The following is a 15166-nucleotide window of genomic DNA, read 5'->3' as shown; positions in this document are numbered from 1 at the left end:
GACAAGCCCAGAGGCGCGCAAGCCTCTATATATACCCTCCGATCCCCGGGCAATTCCAACCAATCACAAGGCAGTCCTTTCCCGCCTTGCGCATGCGCGCAAGGCCGGCGCCGCTCAGTCTGGTCCCGGGCAGCTTTTGCAAATGCCCGGGACTCTTGCAACTTCCCGCGCCTGCTTCTGCAGGCACGGGACACAACAGAACCCCTTTAAAACAGGCCTGGTTTTAAGCTGATAATACTGTATAATTATATAATATAATGATAAAGAGTCGCTTTATAGAGTAGATGGGTAGCATAATAAATAAATAAATTGCTGAAGATGATGGTGAGAGCAGACTGGGTCCAGTGGCATCCATGGAGAGTCAGGCAGGGATGAGAGGATTAGAGTGTTGTATGAAAGTTGTGGCATTCAGCATAATGCCCCTTTTCTATGTGTGTTATGATGTCATCTCCCCACCCAAAGGGTGCATGGTTTGTGCCTGTTGGTGATTTTGTCATGTTGATGGAAGCAGCAAGAGTCCACGATTGCCACTGACTGCATCTGCTGCTAAATCCCTGTAAAGCAGGGCAACATCGGGAAAATAATTTAGAATCGAGGACTAAACTCTTATTACACTCATGCAGTCTGCTAATTTTAGTTTCATAGCTATTTTTGTTCTGATATAGCTCAACTGGAAGAAGCATTCACTATAACTAAGCAGCTTTGGATGTAATAATTTTTGTTAGTTCATTACACCTATGCTAGATTGTTAAAAACAATAAAATAAAATTTTAAATTAAAATTAAAAAAATAAAATTAAACTTTGAAAACTGTAAGCATCCCATCCATTTGCTATCAGAAATTTAGCTGTGCTGTTATTTACATCCTAAATTTTGGAAAAGAAAGCTGAAAACTCTTGGTGATGTGAGTGTGATGCCTCTTGACAGCAAAGATAATCTGCCATTTTTTATTATCTAGCCACAAAACCAATGAGTGAAAAGGATTCTGCAGACAAACTTCAACCAAAGGAAGGCAGAAATCCAAAGTAATGCTACTAAAATATTTATTATGTAAATCCAACAAATTATACAGAGCTTTTTTGTCTCAGGGAGATTTTTCAAGGATATTTTGAGAACAAATGTATCTTCCTATTAAGTGTTATCTGTTAGTTCCTACTATTCAAATAAAACATTTCCGGAGGCAGGCATATATCACTTGAAGCATATTGTGTAGTCATAGGCCACTGCTGTTTAGCTATTTAAAAATAATATATTGCTAACCACCCCAGGTTCTTGGGAGATTATGTCATTATGGCCTACTAGAGAGAAGACAATCCATTTCCAGTTTTCCCATCCTTATTTTGCTAATGATTTCTCTTTCTCACGAAAGAAATATAACCAAACCCAAAAGAAAACCCTCCATAATTCTTTTTCTATAATTTTTTTTTTTGAGAAATGTCAGGCCATGGCTAAAAATAACTTCTGGATAATTCCAAACTTCAATTAATTTTGATGCCTTATATATAGGAGTTGTAAAAATAGAATAGTCATTCCAGTAAGATAATTTCATAGCATTCAATCCAACTGCTTTCGCAATCTGACCCTTGACAAAGACTACAAAGTGCTTTTCTGTGTCTTCACAATTAAAAACTCCCTATGAAATCTGGATATTAATTACACAATACTATTGCAAAAATGCTTTTGTTTCTTCTGTTTGGCCCCCTCTTATGCCCTCTTCCCTTCCTCCTCTCTTCTGATCTCCATCTAACTAACTATATAGCCAGGTGTTGAGAATATAAGATAGCAATTAATGGCATGCTTTTCTTGGCAGAAATTATATCTTTAAACTGCAGTTCCAGAGGAATTGGATTTGCACTGCAGCAGCTATGGAAATAAATAGTAGACAGGGTTAGGTACATGCTATGATTTGCCTGCAGTACTAAACAAGTCTGGAATGTGCTAAAGGGCACACAGTTCTGAAAGTCTCTGTTTTTATTTTTTTAAAGAGCCATATTTCTAGCCCTTGCACTCAAATAGATAAGAAAGATAGTGATTTGCCAAGGGTTAACTTATCACACAACACATAGGATAAACCAGATATTCATATTACCTTCTGGCACCTGCGCGGAGAAGAATAGAGAGTTGTACGTTCTGCTCATGTTTCAACAGGGCAACGCATCGACAAGATTACAAGAGGTTGGGGGGGGGACAGATCTTTATTCCATTGCAGCGCTCCTTTCTCTTCCATTGAATTACAAGTACAAAAATAAGTTATATGAAACAGTGACAGTTGAAGGTTAAAATATGCAAATTACAGTTTGAAGAATTTACTTTTCTTGGCCCATAATTTGAATTGCTAGTGTGCAGGAGGTAATCTTTGTAAAAACAGTATGCACATATTCCTTCCACTCAGGACTGAATTTTTCAGTTTTTCAGATGGGATTACTTCTTATTTTATGTAATAAGTCTTCTATGCCTGCTCATCAACCTACAAGGCCATCTATTCTTTTCATATTCATTCACATATGTAGTATTGGGCACTCTGCTTTTGTCATTCCTTCTTACCTTTAGCAATCTCTCCCTCTCTGTGTGTTTGTGTGTGTTTGTGCGATGTGTAATCCTCTTCTATTTTCCATGGGCCCTGCTATCAAATGCTCACTCACTGCATTTTTCTTCTTAGGCAAAGAACTAACAAGATTTGTTCATTTTACAGTTAGCAACAAGACAGATGGAGAGGCCAGTCCGCTGAAGGAGGCAGAAACAAAGGAAGAGGAAGAGACAGAGACAGAGAAGAAGAATAAAAAGCGAAAAAAGGAGAAGAGCTCTGAGACAGGCAAACCAATGGTGCCCCACAGCTCCATGTTTATTTTCAGCACCACAAACCCGTGAGATATATTCCATTCATTTTCTTTCTTTCTGGAAATGCTTAATATATTAATTTATTTCAGAGAACTGTGGGTTTTTTGTTTTTTGAATGTGTTATCACATGTTCCAAACAGGAAGTTTAGTAATGCCACAGGCAAATAGTTTGCCCCATTGCTACCCACTAGGGTATCCATTATATACAGCAAACTCCAGGGTGCATAGAGTTATATGAGTCACAGGCCCAAACATCTCAATCACACGCTACATAAATTGATTGTGCACCTACTGTAAGTCACTTCATAGAAATCCCTGCAGGAGATCCCACAGCAAGGGTTCACTAAAGGTAGAAGAGAAACATAATGGAAAATGAAACGGATTCCTGTCAGATACAAAGGAGACGCTGTGGTGTGGCAGCTTTTTTCCCCTCATTTTCCAACAACATCCTCAAGGTTATAAAATTTGAAGGATAATAGAAAGTTGGCTTTTGGGAGGACATTAACATCATGCCTGATGTTCTGGATCTTATCTAGCAAATCGGAATTATCTATTGGCTAAAACCACCTTCTTAACAACTCATACTTGGATGATAAAAATATCGACTAGCTTTCATCAGTCATACTATTTTAATAAAAAAGATTGTATGAGAGAAATTATTTCATAGGGAGAGAAACAAAATGAGAATTCCATCTATTTCACAGTTTTAGGTAGAGATCAAATTGACTGAAGCCTTAGATGATCCTGTTGAGGAATTTGTGCCGTAACAAAAAGTTAACTTTATGACTCCATTTTTTATCATCTTATTTCCATTCTTGTTCAAACAGAACAGTTACATCTGACCAAAGGCTCTGTGTAGCTGATTTACATTTCTTCTTATTATTTTTAAGGAACTGGTAAGGTAGAATTAAAAGATTTACAGCACTCCTTTCATTTCATTCTGTGTTGAAAGATTTGTTTATATATTTTTTAATTTAGCCATCATCTAGAGAGGTAGAAGTTGTCCACTTCTGGTTTATAGGATTGCTACAAGACTAGAGAGATAGTATAATTGCTATATAAAATGCCTCCATTTTAAATGATCACAATTCTGTTTAATGCTGTGGCCATTGCATGGATTTGTGATTTCTTTGACAGAATCCGAAGAGCTTGCCACTACATTGTCAATCTGCGCTACTTTGAGATGTGTATCCTTCTTGTGATTGCAGCAAGCAGCATCGCCTTGGCAGCAGAGGATCCTGTCCTGACCAACTCAGAGAGAAATAAAGTAATTACTCAGGAATTACTTGACAATTCTGTTTTGCTCTGGGATCTTAGTGTACATGGATTCATGTTCTGCATTTGTATATCTATTTTATAATTCACTGCAAAGCTAAACACAGGCTCGGAAAGTATACATCTTTCATCTATTGCTATTTTGGATTTTATTTGGCCTTACATGATTGAATTCTCCATTGCATATGAGAGAGAGGGAGACAGAGACTTTGTCATATCTGAATTTGCTTAATTATAAGGGATAGGAGAAATCAAACATCCAATTTCCTAATCTGTATTCTGAGTATTCAGTTCATGATAAATTGTAGCACATAATTCCACTAATTGTTTAATTTTGCTTCATAATTAGAGGAGTAAAAGCTTCCTTATTCAATGGTGAGAGAGATGTATTCCCCAGGGTGTTATTCTATAACTAAAGCTAGTTATAGTTACTTCCTTCCCCGAGTAGTTACGTACTTCCCCAATACTAAAAGTTTTCCTTCCCGTGTTCTGGCCAGTGTTGGTTTAGGTTGGATTTTGTCACAAAAATCAGCCTCCATGGAAAGTAAGAGTTGGAACAGTGACTCATACCATCAATTATTTGAATATTTTGCTGAAATCCATAAACATAAACTCTGACCAATAAAAAGGTAAAACATTTATTCAATTTATGGCTGCTCATATCAACAAGTGATTCTGAGCAGCCATACAAATTACATATTGACACATTAATGGACAAGAATGTTCTTACCAGCTTGTAGAAGTTGATGAACAATACTTCATTGTTTTTAAACCTAGCTGGAGGATAGGAAGAACCAAGCACAGAAGTAAAAAATGTAGCAGATGGTTGGGATTAGACAAGGACTGGCTTTCTGGTTGCCCACTCTGTCAAGCAATGGCCCATTAACCATAATTAATATCTGAGAGTTTCACCCAACACACTTATCATCTTACAGGAAGGACGATGTTGGCAGCCTGTGTGCTGATGCTCCACTCCTTTGGGCAGATGTGTATAAAATGACCCCCACTTTGCTCTTGAATCAGGAGAAAACAAGAACTTAGTAACAAAGAAATTCACTCAAACTACTCAGAAGAACACATTAAGAATTAATGGAAAGGAAAGAAAGAGAAAGAAAGAAATAGAATTTAAAATGGGCAGGGGAGGGAAGTGTGGTTATTTATACTTTCTATGCTGCAGGAGTTTAGAACATCTGACTTGCCTCATTTTACACATTGAATTGCTGAGGCCATTAATGCTTACTCTTAGTTTCCAATCTCCAGTTTGATGAATGGATTTCTCTAGTCCCAAAGGCAATAATTAGTTAACCAGTGTGAGTGGCAAATTAACTTGAAAGAGGTATGTTACTGTTATTGCCAGTTGTTTTATGTAGAAATTGTGGAGGCATAGCACTACTGATTTCTAAAATAGTGGCTTTTAGATTTTCTGTACCTAGACACAGAGAGAACTCAGACTTTTAAAAACAGCTGCATTTCTCAGTTTGATGAAAAATGGGCCTCCAAGGATATGCACATTGCTTGTGTAGGCTACATTTTCAGCGGTTCCAGCTAATGCCTGTGTGAGAGCTCTGCACTAATAACTGCAGGATGGTGCCAGAGAGAGTGCCAGGACGTTGGTGGAAACATGCCTCTGAATCCCAAATATTGGAACATGAGCAGGAGGGTGCAATTGCATTCGGATCCCGCTCATGTGCTTCCTGCGAGCATCTGGCTGCTCCTTGCAAAAAGAGAACACTGAACTGTTTGGTCTTCTAGTCTGATCTAGCAAATAACATCATTTTGTTGCTATGGCAAAATGCCAGGGGCAGGCAGAAAACAGATCAGAGCAGACATAACAGAAAGTACACAAAGCTTAAGGTGCAGCCAGATTGTAGCAATTGTTGTCCCAATAAAGGAGAATATTTTTTAGCTAAGGGTTGAAATGAAGAATCCTTGGTGCTCTCTGAGCTTGGTTGTTTTCTTGTAGATGTTTCATTACCCAAATCTGACTGTCATTGCAAAAAGAAAGAAAGCTCAGAGAATACCAAGGACCTCCCACCTTGGCCATTTTTAAAAATTATATTGCCACCAGCCTCTTCTTGCTTCAGTCTTGAACCAAGGATTTCAGGTAGTCTTAGCCTGTATTCCATGGCAGGGAAGGGAGGAGATATTTCTAATAAATTGCATTCTGGACATTATTCATTTCAAAAGTCATGTTAAACATATAAGTTATTAATGAGAATAATTCCATTCAAAACAAAACAGTTAAAAGTGCTAAACCCGTTGGCTAGGTCATGTTAAAGAATCGGTTCTAGCATTCTGTTACATCTAAAAAGGAGGGTTTTCATTGATCTGGCTAGTAATTTTATAGCTAAAGTCTTAAAAATTAACATTTCTTGCCATTGTTTAAACTTCAGAATAATACCTTTTCATACTTATTTATTTAATTTATATGCCTCCAATTTTACTCTGCAAAGTGATAATACTTCCTTATTCCACACTGTTCCATTGTTTTCATCTGTGCAGGTCCTGAGGTATTTCGACTACGTTTTCACTGGCGTCTTCACCTTTGAGATGGTCATTAAAGTAAGTGAGAAGGGAAGTGTTTTCCTGAGTCAATTGGAAGACAGTGGACAGTTTCATATTCATAGACAGATCTTTATCATCTCTTTTCAAGAAAATGAAGACCTTCCCAAACATTTCTGGGAGCAATTTCTCCTTTGACAATTTTCTTCCTTCAGTGCCTTGTAGTTAAAGTCATGCTTGAGTTTTCTTTAGCCTGCCACTTGCTGGAAGCTGAGAGGTTTTTTCAGGATTGTTATTAAATATTTTAAATACATGATTAAATATTTTTAAAACTTCAATAAATGAAGGAACTCTGATCTTTTAGGAAGTCAGTTGGGATGATCCTTAAGACTTATTACAACTTTTTCAACAAAATACTGTAGGAATTCTGGGAGATGCAATTCATCACATCTGGAAGACACCAGTTTAGGAAGTAGCTCTAGAAATTTCTCTTTCCTGCTGGGAAATTTTGTGATCGCAATAAAGTAATGTCGAGTGCATTTTCATTCTGCAATTTGGCTAACCCCTTTTCTGCAGCTTGTCTTTCCATGGCTATTTCTGATCCTGTCCCTCATCTGTTTCCAGTTCTTGGTATTCTGGACAAAACCCACACTAAACTATTGCAGAGTGCTGCAGACAAAAATAATAAGAATTGGCTTCTGGTTCCAGATCATGGCGTACGCAGTCATTCGGAGAGCCTTGTCTCTTCGCTGGCTGTTTTTCCCTCCGCCGGTAGACCCTTAATCGGGTCAAAAAGTTGCCCTGGAGAGGCAACCACCATTGAGGAGGCCCTCATCAACTGCGGAAAGGCGGCAGTTCCTTCCTAAGCTAGCACCTTAGGGCCGACGGAGAAAAGATCAGCCAGTAAAATGGCCGATCACTCAGCTGCACCAGCCGAAAGTCAGAAGAACAGCTAAGCATAAAGAACCACCATGGAGAATCTGGGTGAGACCTTTCCTTCCCCCTCTTTGCCCTAACTACTCTCCTGTAAAAAGCTTTTGAAATACTTCCCTGCTTTGAGAGAGCGGCGTTTGTGTACTGGGGAAAAAAGAGCTTTGGAAACTAAAGAAATTAAACAGCTAATTTTTTATTGACTATTTAATTTTTTGGATACTTAGGGGTCCTGAAAAAATTCTTATCTTTGAACATTATTATTATTACTATTCTACTTTTCATGCTGGAGATGTTTTTCTTTTTCTATTTTTCTAATGAGACAAAATCTTATTAACTTGGAAAAAAAGATTTTACATCTTACTGAGGACATCCTGTGGTGAAAATTGTTACTGCAATTGTATTTCTTTTTGCTATTTGAAAATGGTTCTGACCTTCAAATGATAATAAAAGGGAAAAGATAAAGGATTTGAAACAGCTGGGAGGTGAATTTGTCTATTAGAAATTGGAGGTGGATATTTGTTGACTCTTACTAAATATAGCCTCCACTAAAAGATTAAAAGATTTTTTTCACCATTGAAATGGAAGAATCTTACCCACAGCTTGATTATGAACTCAAATTTAATGGATCAAGCTATAGGCCGAAGAACAATAGAAGAGGAATAGAGTAACTCCAAAGAGGCCTTTATTCAACAACATATACAACCTAAAGAGATGGAGGAACCATACCTATAACCCAACTATGAATTTATACTGGAGAAATTGTGGAAACTACTGAACAAATCAATTTTACACAACCCCATATACAATTTATGGAGAATCCTGATGATCAAAGAATAACTTTAATTGAAATATCTGAATTGTCAAAAACAACAGAGACTGACATCCAGACACAAGTTACTAAAAATTGTGATAACGTGGACAATCAACTAGTAATTACAAAATGGAATAAAACTGATTACACCATTCAGATGACACTGGAAGAAAGGGAAGAGAACTTTGACCAGTCTGAAGTGTCGAGAAATACCTCTATTCAAATATTGAGGTTTGATGACATAAAAGCTTTACTATGGAAACCGGTTTGGCACAGAAAGAAACCTAGAGTTAGATTTAAAAATGTCTTTTAAAATTTTATTTAACGGGTTAAAAAGGCTTTAGAGATTTTGACTGATTTAATAACTAAAGGAGTATGTGAATTCTGTAAGAGGATATCCTTTGTAATAATATTTAGTTTTAGATATGATAATTATTTGGAAGGGTAAACTTTACTTAATGGGTTAAAAAGACTTTTTATAAATATAGATTGATTGATAGAATACATATACATATTTAGAATACAAAATAGATAGAAATGTATCTTTTGGACTGATATTTTTATTTCAAATAAGACAATTATTTTGTAATAGAAGGAGAATAAGAGGGATTGGTGATAAGAGAAGAAATGGTATTAATAAATGATTTATTAGATTAAGAAATAGGTTCTATGTGGAAAATATAAGGATGTTATTGTGGGAATAATATATTTATTCTAGATATAATTATTATGTTAGGGAAAAGGGAAATGAGGGATACCCAAAGTGTTAATAATATGTTTATTCAAGGCTAATTGGAATATGGTAATTGTAAATTAGTAAAGCTTAAAAACAGGATTTGGATTTTTATAACTGAAATGTGATTGATGTCTGATTTGATTGACTGAACTCTATTTAGAAATGTATTAGTTTGAATATGCAATATTATATGAGGGAAATAGAGAGGGAACTTTTAATGAAATAACCTGAGTTATATATGCATGATTTTGCTTTTGGATGTTTGATGTCGCCATCTCCACGTTGTTTCCTAAGCACCTTGATGTAAAAACTAAAAAAAACCGAATAAAATATGTTTAAAAAATAAATAAATAATAAGAATTAAAAAAAAAAATGAAAAGTTTTGTATTAAAAAGAGTAGAATTATCCAAGACCAAGCCAATTAATCGAGTATGCCTACATCATTCAATATGGGAATAGCATTAGCTGAGATGTTAGTGGAATCTCAGTTTATAATGACAAAAACGGTAACTTCCTCTTTGTGGGTGGCAAGTGTTGGCCTCTATAGGAACAGAATATAAAACAGTTTCTTAAGCAAAAAAAGAAAATTGGACTTTTTTTAGCAGAAGTTTTTGCACGTCCCTATCACTTCTCAAATGTCACTCCTACTGAACAGAGTTTCTAAAAGAAGATACAGAGTTAGGAAGCAAAATTGTCCTTCTAATTTTTTTTTTCAAATAAATTCTTAGAATTGAAAGGCACTGAGTTTTTTTTTAGTTCAAGGTTCTATAGTGATTATTTAAGAAACTTTCTATCCTGTAAATTTGTATTATTTATGTTGCCTTTCACTTTTCCTCCAGAGCTCAAGGCAGTGTACACAGCATTTTCTCCCCTAGTTTTTTGTCAAAACAATCCAGTGAGGTCAGGTGAGCAAAAAGTTAGTTACTGGGCTGAAAGAATTATCCTTTGAGCTTTTATAGACTTGCACTGAGTCTTTTCAGTCCAACACCTTAACTAATTCACACATAATACAGTACTTGTATTATTCAAGTAATAGATTTTATATGGCGTGAAAAGGCCTTTTGTGGGACAACAAAGAGGCCTGCTTTTCAGCAGCTGAGGGTCAGTAGTTAGCTAAGCAGATTTTATTTCCTTTTTGATAACCATGTCTTATAAACAGTTATAAATAGGTTTATAGGAATTTGCCCCAATCTGCTTTGTCATATAAATAGAAGGAATCACTAGCTCTCACTTCTTGGACACATATCTAGTATAAGCTAGTTAGGCAAGTTCTAGCATCACAACAGACCTACCCAAACTAATCTTTTTATCCCCTTTATCCTGCTGCTTGTGTCAGAATGATATCAAACAAGGGCAGTCCAAACTGATTCCTTTTTTTAGGCATGCATGCAATGTTGTAACATATTAAAAAAAGAAGTGGGATTTGTGTTATAGTGCCCCAATTCTGGTTTGGTCAGTCTGACATGGCCTCTTCCGGTGGTACTCCTGCTGATTCAACTGTACTGTTATGTAAAACAAATTTGACAGAATTAACTTCCTAAGTAAACCTCTGATGACATTTTTTGTTTACTAATTTTAAAATGAAATTATAAGTATCTGTATTGTTACATCCATCTCCCACAATACCACCAGCAACTGAAAATACTTCTTAAGCCTGAAGTGAATTATCTTTGTCCATATGTATTTGCATATAAGCTAACTGCAGCCTCATTAATGGGACTTGAATGCAAAGAGCTCATAATCAGAAAATGGAGCTTAGGTGATTCTATTCTTATGAGTATAAAGTATAAGAACCTTCCCTTATCTTTCTTTAGATGATTGATCAGGGATTAATACTGCAAGATGGCTCTTACTTTCGGGATCTTTGGAACATCCTGGATTTCATTGTGGTTGTTGGAGCGCTGATGGCCTTTGCTTTGGCGTAAGTACTTGCATTTTTTTGTTGGGTTCAGATCATTTTACATACGTGAGAACCATGCTACCAATGCTCAGAATTTCTTTGGCTGCTACTTCAAAAAAAAACATCATATCACTTAAAATTGAACAGAAGAAAAGAAAGACCACAAGACACTATTGACTTATTAAAATATTCCCCAGGCTCCATGTCTTACAGAGCCCTAAGAATATCTCAGAAAAAAAAATTATCTCAAGAGATTTGAAAGAAAGGAACTCTAATATATTCATAAAAGACTAAACTATCACCAAGCTTATAAAAAAGATGTGAAAGGTATTGATTTTAAGCACAGAAGTACAAAATTAACACAGTTTTGGCCTACAGTAATTAGATTTATTCAAGAAATGTACAGCCACTTCTTTTTCTGGTTCTTTGGAATTGCGCCTCTGATTTTAAAAGAACCAGTCAATCTATATAACTTCCTATCTTCTTTGCTTCTGGTATTCAGATTCACTACCAAATTCTTCAAAATATGTTTGAGCTTCATGGTTTACTTTCAAGAATCCCTTAGGACTGATATTTTGTAAGACCTGGAGAATTCTATGTTATGATCCATGACCCTTCCTATAAAAGCCATAGAAACCAAACAATTTTAAATCCATAGATCTAAACTGGAGAGTATTGTAAAGCCTATAATAAAACCCTGATAGTTGGATTTCAAAAAGGGTCAGTTTGGATCAAAGAAGTAACTTGGACATTTCTCCCCAGAGCCATTTTCTTTCAAGGGGTTCCACTTGTATTAATTGCCCTTGTCTGCAAATCTGAACTACTGTAGTTTGAACAAATGGTAACCAGCATGTTTCCTGTTGACTGCCTGCATTCAAACTCATAATTGCACCAAGGTGCCTAAAATAATTTTTCACTTGGAAAGATGCTAAGGACTGTTTCACCTGTCACTTGGGGCCAAATTGAACTTAATTAGAGAGATTAGGGTTTCCTGCAGTTGTTGTTTGTTTGTTTTTACTAATTAATGCTGCCAAGTAGCAACTGCTGCTTTGAAAATCAAGGAATAACAGCCAGTCACTCCTCCTGATGAATGCATGTGTACATCTGGGCTTGTAAACACATGTTTGTCACCATCACATTAAGCATTTTAAACATGTATACAACAAAAAAAATGTAATATATGAAATGGCTCTTGTTAACTAAGCTGTAAATGAGAGAAGGAAGCTGGGTTCTGGGGTGAAAAAATTAATGGAATGCCAGGATATCAAGGCTGTGAGATGAGGTTATTGCTCTTTTCAGATGCAAATCTTCTTCCAACAGTCTCCTTGTTCCTTTGCTCTCTGCTGATGGCCCATTTCCTGATATTTTCTGTTTTCTTTCCGCCTGTCTATCGATCTGGCTTTGTGACTGTACATCTGGGCCTTTACTCACAGGAATGCTTTGGGGTAATTATTTTTCTTGTTTATCTTTTGGGGGACCCAAGTGAGGGAAATGGGCCTTGAATGGAAGAATTTGGTTTGCTTATCTGTCTGTTACATTGCTATCAGAAAGGCTACTTGGCCTAGCACTAGGAGAAGGTGCAATGCAACTAGCTTCTCAGAAAGAGTTCCGAGACAAGTCCTGTTTCCAATCTGTGTTTTCCATGAGACTAGGTACAATTACAAAGCATTCTATGCATACGATTTCAGCCTACGGTATACTGACTCTGCACCAAAGACTGAGATTGTCAAGCTGTTTTAAAGAAATCAATTTCCTGCTATTTCTGGCAAAGTGTCAAAAACAGAAGTTTCAAAAACACTTCATGGAGGAGTGTGAAATGTTGCTACTCACAGCACCTTAGTTGAAATGAGATAAAAACAGAACACCACTTACATTACATCAAGAGAATAGAACAGCATAGGCCACAGATAATTGCTTAGCGTGGTATTTTTATTGCCAAAGAAATGGAGTACTTTCTGCTCCATATGCAAAAAACCTCCCTTGAGTACATTTAATATACCACTTTCATTGGATTGGAGCCACCCACCAGCTACTACTAAACTGCTCAGACACCCAAATGTCTTGTGCCAGTTCTGGGTACAAAAGGACCCTTATGAGGCACTACTTGAATTATTATTTGCTAAGATGCCATTGTCTGTTTGTTTATTTCTTTATGGGGGTTATCTACTTTGCACTTCCTTGAAGTCAAGTAAATTTACCGAACACATAACATCAAAATCTGAAGTATAAATGAAGTTCCCAGGTTAACTAGGTAAAGGCAGCCCTGTCAGCATTAGCATCCAAATATTTGGAATATATAAAAGTTAGTATGATGCATCCAAGACAGATGGCTTAATTTAAGAATAAAACTTTGATGAACACAACACACACAAAAACAAAAAGGTAGTTCTTGTTTAGCGACCACTAATGTGTATGTATATGAGTGTGTGTGTGTATGTGTGTGTGTGTATACAGTATATGTGTATGTATATTTGTGTGTGTATATGTTTATATAAAAATAAGGAGTAAGCATTCTATTAGATCTAAAATGGATGATTTTCATTAATCTGGCTAGTAATTTTATAGCTAAGTTCTTAAAAATTAAAATTTCTTGCCATTGTTTAAACTTTAAAGTAAGACTTTTTATATTTATTTAATTTATGTGCCGCCAATCTCACTCTGCAAAATGATAATCCTTCCTTTTCGCACTGTGTTGTAAAAGGGACCATAGCATGTTTCATTGGTGAGGAAGAAGCAAAGAGGATGACGAATTTCAAAGGCAACACAGGACAATTTTCTCACATAAAAGCTCCTGACACAAAGGCAACAGACAGCAAATGCTGCTGTGCAGCAACTGAGGGGAACTTACAGAATTAAGGTGGTCAGGCAGGCGGTAGTTCATTTTTCAGCTATTTTAGCACTGTTTCAGGGATCAGTGCCAGATCTGGCTGCTTTAAAGAGCAAGGTTCTCCATTTCTAACCTCTCAATTTCAAATGCAGTCTTTGATGGGTATAATATTCAACAATACAGCAGGCGTGATTCATTAAAACTGCAGTCTTATCATAGCTGTAGAACTTCACTTTTTAGTGACAGTCTCTGAGGCTGAGTTTTCTGATGTTAGAAACTTCAGCATCAGGAAAAGACAGAAGCTTTTCTGTTTCAAGGTCCAGGGTCGAGTCTTTCATCAAACTCCCAGCTCTGGGGGAAGTTTAAACCAATGATTGTGATGTCAGAAAGACTTATTTTAAAAAGTGGAAAGGATAGAGTGACAGATGTTTCTCCACTTTCATTTCTCCCCTGCCAATCTCTTGTTGACAGACTTTTGATCATTTTGGTGCCCCTGATACCAAACCACTCTGAGAGATGGTTTAGGATTGCCCTGTTCATCTATAATTTTATTGAGTAACTATGTGGTTTTCAATTTAAAACTAAGGCAAGGTATCTGATCCTTACCCCACTGACACTATCCTTAGCAAATGTGAACTCTACGAAAGCTGGAACAGAGATCATAATTTGCCTTTCTGCCCAGCGTCTAAGTTTGATTGCAAGAGTGTGAGTCATCTCCCAAGATCATTAAAAGCTGTTATTGTGTGAAGTCATGACATATTGCCATAAATGAATCTGTGAGAAATAATTGTTCTGGTTACATAATGCTGAAAAATATTGAGATGTGTGTATGTGTGTGTGTATGTGTGTGAGAGAGATAAGCTAGATAATAAGGTGGATTGCCCATCAACATTTCAAATTTTCTTTTACTAGAAATTCACAATCATTCCCATTTTATATTTGGAAGACATAGAAGCTGTCTAGAAAGCATTTTGGTTCTGTATACCCCATCAAAAAAGAGGATTTTTATTTCCAAAGAGAGTTTTCAAAATGTATAGTTTTGTGTAAAGTGTTCCTGTATAGGTGCAGTGCACATTACTACAACTTTATAGAACTATACCAAACTGGGGAAAACCATAGCTGGTGTTTACTTATCAATGAACCAAAGTAAATAGATAGGAAAAGGGAATAAACAAGTTGTGAAGATAATATGGGTCTGAAAGAAAGAGTGCTTTTAATCTTAGATCCTCGGGCCCAGGATCACCGGCTGATGTTATGCAACGCCAGGTCCATGGTAAATAAGGCCCCCCTCATCCAAGATCTTATTCAAGAGGGGCAGGGCTTTTTTTCTCGGAGAAAAGGTGGC

General features: G+C 36.4%; 1 protein-coding gene across 3 annotated transcripts in view; it reads left to right on the top strand.

Annotated features, from left to right (window-relative positions):
• The window catches only part of CACNA1E (calcium voltage-gated channel subunit alpha1 E), a 291680-nt gene that overhangs the window by 213446 nt on the left and 63068 nt on the right, over positions 1–15166 (top strand). For all 3 annotated transcript variants that reach the window (XM_015813135.1, XM_015813134.1, XM_015813132.1), the window contains 5 exons: positions 2692–2863; positions 3975–4104; positions 6615–6674; positions 10909–11015; positions 12428–12439. In XM_015813135.1, coding sequence (XP_015668621.1) covers positions 2692–2863; positions 3975–4104; positions 6615–6674; positions 10909–11015; positions 12428–12439 — 481 coding nt within the window. The remainder of the gene's footprint in view (positions 1–2691; positions 2864–3974; positions 4105–6614; positions 6675–10908; positions 11016–12427; positions 12440–15166) is intronic.

The sequence above is a fragment of the Protobothrops mucrosquamatus genome, unplaced genomic scaffold (assembly GCF_001527695.2).
Source record: "Protobothrops mucrosquamatus isolate PMUCROS unplaced genomic scaffold, P.Mucros_1.0 scaffold140, whole genome shotgun sequence".
NCBI classification, from domain to species: Eukaryota; Metazoa; Chordata; class Lepidosauria; order Squamata; family Viperidae; genus Protobothrops; species Protobothrops mucrosquamatus.
The sequence above is the reverse complement of the archived record's forward strand: the minus strand, read 5'-3'. Positions and strand labels throughout refer to the sequence as shown.